General features: G+C 41.8%; 2 protein-coding genes across 2 annotated transcripts; both read right to left on the bottom strand.

The window, feature by feature from the left end:
• Positions 1 to 6: 6 nt before the first annotated feature.
• tmub2 (transmembrane and ubiquitin-like domain containing 2) lies at positions 7 to 5,127 on the bottom strand. The gene is made up of 3 exons (XM_022196187.2): positions 4,986 to 5,127; positions 2,309 to 2,907; positions 7 to 1,209 (listed from the first exon to the last, which is right to left on the bottom strand). The coding sequence occupies exons 2-3, from the start codon at positions 2,890 to 2,892 to the stop codon at positions 816 to 818; spliced, it is 978 nt and encodes a 325-aa protein (XP_022051879.1). The 5' UTR covers positions 2,893 to 2,907; positions 4,986 to 5,127; the 3' UTR covers positions 7 to 815.
• A 2,495-nt stretch (positions 5,128 to 7,622) lies between these two features.
• asb16 (ankyrin repeat and SOCS box containing 16) lies at positions 7,623 to 10,674 on the bottom strand. The gene is made up of 6 exons (XM_051941026.1): positions 10,138 to 10,674; positions 9,791 to 10,058; positions 9,125 to 9,533; positions 8,957 to 9,040; positions 7,986 to 8,081; positions 7,623 to 7,894 (listed from the first exon to the last, which is right to left on the bottom strand). The coding sequence occupies exons 1-6, from the start codon at positions 10,475 to 10,477 to the stop codon at positions 7,718 to 7,720; spliced, it is 1,374 nt and encodes a 457-aa protein (XP_051796986.1). The 5' UTR covers positions 10,478 to 10,674; the 3' UTR covers positions 7,623 to 7,717.
• Positions 10,675 to 11,047: the final 373 nt, after the last annotated feature.

Raw genomic sequence — 11,047 nt, 5'->3', positions numbered from 1 at the left:
CGCAGGTTTGGTTTGAAATGCTTTAATTTGAGATACCACTGACACCAGAGCAGTCCAGCATAATCAGAAGGGTAGAACGCCCCTCCTCCAAATCTTTAAGTGCCAGATGCAGGTTCACCTGATTCATTCTATCATCTTATTTACAGAAAATACACAACATATTTACAGCATCTTCTCAAAAGGTGTCTATTTCCATGTCTAGTGATTGTTTAAATTAGCCTATTTCTACAGAGCAACATTTTGGAGCAACAGAAAATAATCATAATTCAGTCTGCATTGAGGCAGCTGTACAGTTTATATTAGCGTACAGAGAGCTTGAATCAGTCAAATAACATAAAATAAAGATACAGAGTCAAACTGGCACACACAGCACAACAGTGAGTGGTTCAGAATGATTTCAGATTCTTGCATCTTGCGCTTTTTTTTTTTTTTAAACATAGAAGCAGTGCTTTGAAAAAGAATAACGCCCAGGAAAGCATGATGACGAGATAAACCCAGAGTGTTACAACATGGTGTGAACCACTAAGTCATGTTTGCAGAGAAGCTAAATTAGGTTTCAGTTAAAGCAAACTCCTCACTCACTGCAGATTATTATTTACTGCACTTGTACTGTACAATCACTCATCTGTCTTTTCTTGGTATATGCACCAACAGGCTCACCTATCCACCCACAAACACACACACAACGATCAGCTGTAGCATCTGCACCCAGGCCCTTTTAGTCCATCTCTCCAGACGCTCGCCCACCGCTGCAGCTATTTTTGACTTCATCTCCCAACATTCAGCTCTAAGCGTGAGCCCTCTTCTTTGCCTTTTCAGCGGCTGTGCATCCCAAATATCAGAAAGCTAAAGAACACAGTGACTCCCACGAGGGAGATGGTCGCGGGGGCGGTGAAGAACTGCCGGTAGTTGATGCGAAAGTACCACACCACGGCCAGTATCACCACGAACACAGGCACCACCAGGCTGCTAGTGCTGATTGCCACGCCGGCGGCCCTGAACCCTCCGGAAACCCCAGACCCAGCTCCTGCTCCGGCCCCGGACTGAGCCCCTTCCTCTGGACCGGCCTCGTGCAGGGTCTGGGAGACGTGGCAGTGGATCACGCTGTTGTCCGTGATGTTCAGGGAGAGCAGAGTCTTCTTGGGATCCTGCAGCAGCTGGCCTTGGTAAATTAACTTAATTTGATGCTCCCGACCTGAGAAACATTTGCTGGAAAAGAGGACAGGAGAAAAAGAAGAGCCATTAGAAGACATTCCCAAAATGACTCCCATTTATCAGAGCACTTTATTCTACATGCCTCATTTGAACACTGGCCCAAAATAAAACCTTTGCACTAATTAGGTTCTGTAAAATTAAAAAAAAAAAAAATGCTTCAACATTTTCCCACCTGATACAACTCCTCAAGTAAGTACAGAAACAAATGTCAAATTCTAACTACTGTAGTAAAAATCTATAGTATGTAGAGTTTTCTTGTGTGGGTAGCACATGTTGATTCCAGGCTTTTCAATTTTTAAAAAATACATAATGGAAGAATTTCAAGTTTGCCCTTTTTTAAGCTTTTGATTTGTGGCATAATTGTCACTTTACAGATGACATTTTTAAATTCTTCCTACTTCTAGCCATAGTTGTGCAGTTTTAATAGAAGTTTAGGACTTTACATTGCAGAGAACAGTGAGCCCACAGCGAGTAAAAAAACACACCCAGAAACTGCTTGAGGTTTCGAGGGTCAAAGGAATAGTTTGTGTTTTGTTTCAAGAGTTGGATGAAAGCCCACTCTTGTGTCTGTACAATAAACCTAAAGTTGCAGCAATCTGTCAATTAGCTTAGCTGTAAGCCTGGAACCGGTTCATCTGGCCCTGTCTCAAGGCAACACAATCTGTCTTCCGGCACCTTTGAAGCTAAATAAAATGTGACATCTTGTTTGTTTAATGGAAACAAAAGCCTACGTGACAAATCCACACATGGTCATTTGTGCGTGAAGTCTCGTCATCAACGTTAACCAGCAGAGACTCCACAAAATAGTGCCAAAAACAACTTCCTCTAAAATCACACGAACAAGTTTTCATCCTTTGTTTCCTGTCAAATTTAATAAGAGAGGAGCAGCATTTTAATTAGGAAGCTTTACGGCTGGCAGGCAGATTTTTTTAACTGCTGGACAGAGTTGAGAAAGCTGGTTTCAGTTTTTCTTCTAAGTTAACTGGCTGCTGGCTTGTCTGCATGGAAGCTATTATGCAGATGTTCCTGAACTTTTTCTTTAACCAGCTCTGCATAATGCTTGATGGAGGATGTTCAGGGTTATTTCACCAACCTTTTCAGTATTCCCACTGTGTCCTGTGGTTCTACGACTGCCACTTCCTCTGTGTCGTTTAAAAACTTCAAGCGGACAGAGATGGAAGTGGTCGTACTGGCGGTGGTCAAAACTGGCTTTATAGCCTTCTTTTCTTCCTCCTCCAGCTCCTCATCTTCCTCATCATCCTCCTCATCCTCTCCATCGGAAGTGTTCAGTCTTCCAGCCTGAGGTTGTTTGCTCTGTATGTCCAGCAGAAGATCTGTCCAAACCCCCTCAGCCCCTTCCCCCGTCCCCTCACCCTCTCCCCTCTCGGCCGACGGCTCGCTGTCGTCCGGCTTGTTCTCCTGTGAAGGTGGAGGAGTTTGCTGTTCGGGGGCGTCAGCACCGGCAGGACCCCCGCTGTAGTTGTCATGGCCCCCCAGTCCGATCAGGGAGGCGTGAGCGCCCACAGTGAGGATGGTGCCCAGGATGTGGTCTCCCCGGTCGGCCACGTGGGTCGAGAGCCAAGCCAAGATGAGGGCCAGGACCAGCAGCAGAACGCCGCCTGCTGCCGTCACCTCGTCCTCCATCCCATCCAACATGGTCAGTGCACACACTGCCATCTCTGTCCTCCAAACCTGTAAAGCACAAGACACACATGAAGAGCAAGAATAAAGTTAGGTGACACAAGTTTCAAAGGGCTTTACAGTCCTAATAGTAAACTTCAGCAGAATATAATAATTTATATAATTTAAAATACTGCACATGGTTGGAACCTGTACAAATTAAATTTTAACTTTTTGCACAGACATCCATCCATTCTCTATACACCGCTTAATCCTCATTAGGGTCGTGGAGGGGCTGGAGTCTATCCCCCTGACTTAGGACGAAGGCAGGGGACACCCTGGACAGGTCACCAGTCTGTCACAGGGCTACACACAGAGACAAACAATCACACTCACATTCACACCTATGGACAATTTAGAATGACCAATTAACCTCAGTGTGTTTTTAGACTGTGGGGGGAAGCCAGAGAACCCAGAGAAAACCCACGCATGCACAGGGAGAACATGAAAACTCCATGCAGAAAGATCCCAGAAAGACAAAAATGCTAACCACCAAGCTACTGACTTCTTCTACATAATTTCCTAAACGACTATGTCTTGTCCGGTACAGGCTGTAGCAATAACAGAAAAAAAATATCACGATTTCTAGATCACGTTTAGGTGAAAAGAAATGTTAGAATTAACATTCATGCTATGATTTGCAGTCAGATCACATTAGCAATATATGGACAAACAATTACAATCTCATTTTTTTGCATATCTTCTCTCTAAAATATATCAAACTGTAGCAATCAATAGGGAGTCTAAACATTGAGTTAACTGGGACAAAGTACCTTCATTTATCACATAAAAATGTCACATTTGAAGTTACGATAAACATACTGCAACACAATATTAGGACTGCATCAAGCAGTTTTTTTTTATTACTGATTATCTTGTCAGAAAAGAGGGACAAAGTTAGGGACAAATTAGGAAAAGTTTGGATCAATTCAACTGTTACAACAGCTGTTGGCTGGTCTTCAGATTGCAGACTAATCATTGCAGCTCTCTGTCATGTAGTTAATTTCAAGTTTAAAGGTCAATTTGAAACAATGCAAAAAAACAACTCACAGGGCTACAATTTAGCATCTATGTCATGCATTGCAGAGTTGAAGCTGTTGTGTTCATAGTTTTACCAATTACTGCTGGCTTCCTTGAGTGACAGTCACACTTTACATGGTATCTCGTGTGTTATTGATCCATCACGTGTTTTAAATCTATTACCTAGAGAATACTGAACTGAAGCTGGAATTGAAAAACTGCTAGAAAACCTGCAATGGGTAATTTTCCACAAACCATTCAGACTTTATGTACAGTAAAATTAAAATACAATGTTGTGGAAGATAGATTTTTTGCATGTTCCACACATAACTTGGATGATGACAGAGACAAACTAAACAGGATTCAATATTTGAGTACTGTTTTGGGGTATGAAATGCAGTAATAAGGGGATTGTAATACAGAATTAATTAATGAATTTCAATAAAGCTCAAACCTAGCATCAGTGACAACTAGATTCAGGTTAAATACATTGATCTCCTGCAAATCAGGACGACACATTGATAAAGACTGACAAAATGGCCTTTGTTAACATTTGTTTTACTCCTAATCTAAAAACAAACTATACTGACGGCATTTCACAGCTCAGCAGTTACATATAGTGATATGTTGTTGTTGCAGAACACACATTAATGTTTCTATTTGGTATTTACATGGCCTCATTCAGGATGAGTTAATTTACATACAGCTAGCTAGCACTTCTGCTCAACAGCTGTTTCTTGTATCTCTGAAGCTACATCTAGCTATGCAGTCATGTCAGCAGTGTTTGTCATGCCATTTTGTTCAACTCGACATTCACCCTTTATCTATACATTAGCCTTTATGAAAGAAAGCCTGCGGAGGTGCTAAGTTGTTATGTTATGCTGTTGTTGTCGAGCTAACTTAGCCTAGCAGCTAGCGACTAGCTGGCTTGAAAAATAAAAACGACCTTCGACTGTTTGCGGTTCGGTTTGTTGGTTTCGGTCGCGACAGTTTTCAAACACAAAACAGAGACTTCAAGCGGAGAGCTAAAAGTGTTTGGTGTGTGTGGGTGTTTGTGAGAGAGCTGGTACCTGGCAGGTGTAGAATCAGAGCATGTTTGAAGACGAGGCTCGGTGCTAGTTAGCAGCTTCTGCTTCAAAACCACATAACAAACACAGAGGCGGCGTGACGTCAGCGCGGCGCCGCTTTTAGACCTGAGTCTCAACCTGTTGATCCTCCGAGCTGCCCGGTAATAACCGGTAATAATGGCGCTGGGACGGCTTTATGACCGGAATTTATTATGCCATAGTTTTTATTATAGGAAATGTAAATTATGCATAGTTACATATAGACAGCTTTGGCGTTTCTTGTTAAAAAAAAAACACAAAAGTGTACCAATATCCAAAATATATATCAACAAACAGACAGAACATTCAGCTCATAAGTTTTGCACCAATATTGTAGTAGTTTACAAAAAATAATGGAATGAAATTTGCTGTAGCCTGAAAATCTATTAGGGTAAATAAATAAAATGTAGAAGAAAAAATGACATCCAAACTGACATAATTTGGATTTGTTGTTGATTTTATTTTCTCTATAATTTTGTAAGATCTTTACTTACTTCAGTTAATTGAATTATAACCCTTTGTCAGCCAGTGACCACACATTTATAACTTACTTACTCTCTTCTTTTAAGTAGAGCTTGATCAGTTTATTCGTTGATTGATAATTGTTATTAATTCTGATACTTGCAGCACCCAATAATGTCGTAATTTACTGAAAATGTCATCAAATTTGCCTTGAACCTTATCAAACATGTAGTAAAACCCATTTGTGTCATAGCTTGACCAATAGCATAATAGCAACTGCAGTTGCAGCATACAAATCCAAGAAGATTAAAGAGCTGGAGGCTATTGCCCATGAGGATTGGGATAACGTTCCTCAGAAAAGCTGTCAGAACCTGGTGTCTGGTTATACATCATGTTTGCATCAGGTCATAGCAGCAAAAGGGTGGTCTACTAAAGATGCTTGTTAAGAAAGGGTTGAATAATTTTGAGACAGCAGTAGTCATTAAGAGTGACATATTGTCTTGAATTTGGAGAAACCATTTGTAATACTGGTTGTATTGAGCTATTTCAATTGTTCTTGTTTGAGATCTTCATCATAACAGCTGTAAGTTTGTAAATTTTGCCAATAAACCTGATTTGCAATTAGGGTCGAATAATTTTCAGTGCAACTCTATGTGCAATTTAATAATGTTTGGGCAGTTTTTTGTGGACAATTTTTATTATAATAGATACAATTTAAACACAATTTCAAAGAAATAGTCCTGGGATTTGTTATAAAAAACAAAGAAAGTGGAATATATTCATTATTTCAGATACTGAACCAACAAAATCCACATAGAACTGAGTTATGAAACAGTAGGATTCCTGCGAAGATATCTTCTTTTGGTGTGTTAAGATCACTATGAAAACAGTACTGTAATAGAATGCAGAAATGTAGTGGCTTTTAGTCGTGCAAAAAGTACATACAAGACGTACTTTGATGTAAACATTTGTGCAGGTCTAGTACAAAAAAGAAGGTACTTTTGTTTGGCAGAATTCAGCGGCAGCAGAAGTTGTTTTTCAATGTATCTGTCTGTGATTCCATGGACCTGAAGCGTCTGCTGGAGGGCAGCGGGTCGAACAGATGGTGTTCATCTGTTTACTGCCTTACTGGGGCAACAAGAGCTGAATAGGTCCTCCAAAGAGGGCAGTGAGCAGCCACAGAAATCAAGAAATGATAACATCTGGTTTGCACATGCTATAACTCCATTATTAATGCCAGTGTTAGGCCAGTCTTTGGTCTTAATTATAGCTCCTGCACATACAGACAGCTGCAGAAGTCACAGATGAGTCGTCGTTGTAAATGAAATAGTCGAAATATGCCTTCAGTGTAATCTAGAAAACAGATTTTCAATATGGCCTGTCGGCATAAAGCTCCACTCTCAACACCAGTCGGGACATTTTATTACACTTTCAATCTAATTAAGTACAAAATCAATTACATTTCCAGTTAATTATTATTACGGTACTTGGTGCTACAATATTTTCAGTGCAAGTGTGAACACAAGACTTTTACTTTATATTATGATATTGCTGCTGTTCACAAAAAGGTGTGAATGCTTCATCAGCATCTGTTTGAAATATAGTCAAAGATTCATTTGGAATTATGCACCTAATTACTGATCAAAATGTGCAGGTGCTTGAAAAAGACAGACTGTATTTTGGATAGAATTTTGCAAAATTTGTGCACTTTCGCCTGAAATCTGAAAGCTCCACACTCTGATAGTATTCAAACATGGATTCTTGACTTATAGCTAGGAAACATATGGAGCACAACTTCAAATATATTTACTGTTTTTGATCTGCTCTTTCATGAGTTTCAGGCTAGAAACGAGGTAAATGAATGGGAGTTATTGGAAGGGATGCAAGAGAAGACTCAGTAAAGTGGGCTGTTATTTCCTCATTTCTGTTCGTCCATGAATTCATATTTCATTCAGGTATTTGAAATAAATATTTTACACTTTATTGGTTTATTAACACAATCCGACACTCCAGAAACACCACCAACCAATCCAATATAAATGACAAGTTAACCCAAAAAGAGGTAAAATTGTGTTTATTTGTAATTCCACAAACTCCATCTAAGTATTTCAAGTTGGCAAAAACACGTGTTAGTTTAAAAAAAAGCAACAGGTTATTGCAATGTAAAAATAAATCTTAGATACTGTTTCCAAAGAGGCACCATACTGTTAAATATATATAGACAAAGTGTGAAGTCAGTACAGCGTCCCGTCGTTACTCAGCAGCAGGTAATCCATCACAGAGCCGGGAATGTCCAGTTTACTGACCGCCGAGTGGCACCGAGCTCCTAAACGCTGACGTAAAGCGCATCGACAGAGATGCTGCAGAGATCGAGGCTGGCCGCTCCGCTGACGCAGCAGCTGGAAGAAAGGCTCCTGAGGCAGAAAACGGAAAGAGTGGGAGGTAAACGAAGAGCAGCAGAGGAGGTTCAACACTGCAGAGAGACAAACTCACCTCAGAAACATCAGAAGAGTCCATCCAGTCACAGGGAGAGATGGAGGTGTAGGAGTTCAGCATCACCTCCAGAGTGGCAGGAGAGAGGAGGCACTGCTTAAGCTCCTGTAGAGGAAGGATAAAAATAACATTATTGAACTTATTTAACTAAGTCTCTTAGGTTAGAGTGGTAATACGTCAAAAGAGTAAAGAAACCAGATTTTAGGGATTATTCTTTGTGTGTCTGAGTGGAATTCTAGAACATATTTAGTGTGGTTTTTTTTTTGAAATAGTTTTTTTGCCTTAGCTTGCACGATATTTCCTCAAACAACTTCTCATTTATCTTGACTATTAGTGCATGAAAATACTGGTCAGATTCAGTTTTATTCAGTTCAATTCAAAAAACTGAATTTGTCCTCCCGGTGCAATTTAAGTGGAGAGGATTTAGATCAACAAACAAAACATTTAAGATGGCTAACATTTGACTGTTCCATGTGAGGTTAACTGGTGGTCCTAAATTGGTCGCAGGTGTGAGTGTGAACGGGCACGCTCGTCTGTCTCGATGGCCCACTCCCAATCTCCACACTTGGTGACTTTTAAGGCTTCTTCCCTCCAAATGTCTGAGTGTCAATGCCATTATGTATCTCTTCTGTAAGATTGCATTTCTGCACACTTTCCTGAAGGACTTTTTCATGTTTAATAGCAGAATTTGTGATGTATAAACGGGGTTGTCTTCCCCTCCACAATATATGAACAAGCCAAGCATGGATGGTAAAAGTACAGAAATCTTCAAGGAACTTTATCTGGCTACTTTCTGTTGTGGTTATTTACTGCACGTTTGCAGAGTCATATGTGTTTTCACAGGATCAAAGATCAAAGGAGCATCATGTGTTTGACTGATAGGATAGACAATGTGAGTCTCTACACTAACAGAATGTGGTAACTGCTGATTCAACATACAGCAGTTACCGCATTCTGCCAGTGTTGCTGTTTGACTGAACCTTTGGGGAAACCGGCTTCGCTCCATGGTTCAGAAGAGACCGTGCTATTGCTTCAGGTTGCTGGTCTGGGAAATCCTCGACCACCTAAAGGACCAAGAACAAAAGTATGACTGTATTTACAGCAATAAACTTGTTTTCCTTAAATCTCCAACAGTTCTCATCTGCTACCTGCAGCAAACAGTCCATCGGCGTGTATCCCGCGCAGTTCTCAACATCAGCCTTCGCTCCATGTTGCAGGAGGACGTCTACGATCCTGTGGCAACAGTTTGCACAGGCGTTGTGCAGCGGGGTGTGCTGCTTCCTGCCGGCAGTTTTAGGATCAGCTCCTGCATCCAACAGTCTTTGAATCACACGGAGGTAACGTCCGGCCTCAGATGGCCTCTCGGCTCCAGAGCAGGCAGCGTTCAGAGGCGTTTCCCCCTCTCGATTTGTGGCTAAAACGTCTGCTCCGTGGCTCAGGAAGAGCTCCACGTGCTCCTCCAGGGCTCGCCGAGCGGCCACATGTAAAGGTGTCAGTCTCGACTCTCTGGTCCTCACATTGACCTCTGCACCTCCTTCTAGAAGCAGGTCAGCACAACTTGGAAAAACACACATTATGGTCATGACTTACCAGCATCATTTAGTTTCAGCTGGAAAACCATTTGCTTCATTATACTGTATATAAATAATATTTGACAACAGTAGCAGAAATGTTTGTTAAAGATGAACATTTTTGTACAAATTAGGACGAAACTCAGCTTTAGTTTACATGAGCCTAATAGAGAACAAAATTTTTTATGCAGATACTAATGTGAATTATTTAAAAAAAAAGTTGTCAACTTCTCTTCCACTCACTGGAATGACTGGGCAGAAGTACAGAGGTGAAGAGGAGCGGTACCATCTGCAGCCAAAAGTTCAGGATCTGCTCCATGAGACAGCAGCAGCTGGACACAGACAGAATGACCTCCTATACAGGCATCGTGGAGGGCCGTGCTGCCTCCAGGGTCGTCATTCACCTCAGCTCCACGAAACAGCAGCTCCTCCACACAGCCGGTGTGTCCTCTGCTGGCAGCCAGACGGAGAGCTGAGGTCTGTTTCACCTTTGAGCTCAGCGTCCACATGCCTAACACAGGAGAAGAAACATAGTCCAATCAGTAGTAGTGGTGATATCGGTATAAATGATCAGATGTTCAAAGTCGTACCCATCTCTGGAGTCCACACCATCTCCTCGTGCACCGTCTCCATCAGGGCGTTGACCATTGCAGGGTCCTTCAGGACAGCATAAACTCCTTTCATGTCTCCACACATGAAGGTGTTGTGGATGCTGGTGTCTCTGCAGTGGACCTGCGGTGGAGGAGCTCGGACCTCCTGGAGCCGCTGCTGCTGCCTGGGAGGAGGCCTGGGAGCACGAGGCAGCGGGGCCCGGGTCATGGCTCTCCTGTGAGCCAACGCTCGCCGTGCATCCTCCCAATCCTGCAACTCCTGCTCCAGCCTCAGAGAGCGCAGTGAGGTAGAGGAGAATGGAAATGTCTCTTTGGACATGACACCTTAAAGTCATTCAGATAAAAATATTAATTTTTACAGCTTATTAAGAGAAAGGAAACCATTTTTCTGTTTTATCTGAGCAGGTAGTCCATACGTGAACCTTCTGAGTGTCTTGTCTCTGAAGCACTGTGCAGTTACTGTTTGCAGAAATGTCAACCTGCAGCTGCTACTCACCCTTTACTGGAGCTGCCCAGAGTCACAGGAGTCCGAACAGAGGTCAGGTAAACACTTTCATTATAGGAATCAGTCCCAATTTGCTTAAATTAAGCTAATTATGGAGAAATTAAATGTCCTTGCTTTGTGGACACAGTCACAAGATTGTTGCTCAAGCACAAGTTCAGCACTAGTTATTATTAGATCAGAATGCAAGTTGATACCAGTCTTGTCCACAGCAGCCACTGGATGGCAGAGTAGACCCAGGATTAATTTCTCTGAACAGTAAAGCAAAGCAAAGAACAAGGGAATGTCAAGATCCACTGTGTCTTAATCCAGTTTATAGAAGAACAGGTCAGGATCACAACTAAAAAAGAATGTGCTGCAGGGCACAGACTGAAGGATTTTTGATGC

This window comes from Acanthochromis polyacanthus, chromosome 21 (assembly GCF_021347895.1).
Source record: "Acanthochromis polyacanthus isolate Apoly-LR-REF ecotype Palm Island chromosome 21, KAUST_Apoly_ChrSc, whole genome shotgun sequence".
Lineage (NCBI taxonomy): Eukaryota > Metazoa > Chordata > Actinopteri > Pomacentridae > Acanthochromis > Acanthochromis polyacanthus.
The sequence above is the reverse complement of the archived record's forward strand: the minus strand, read 5'-3'. Positions and strand labels throughout refer to the sequence as shown.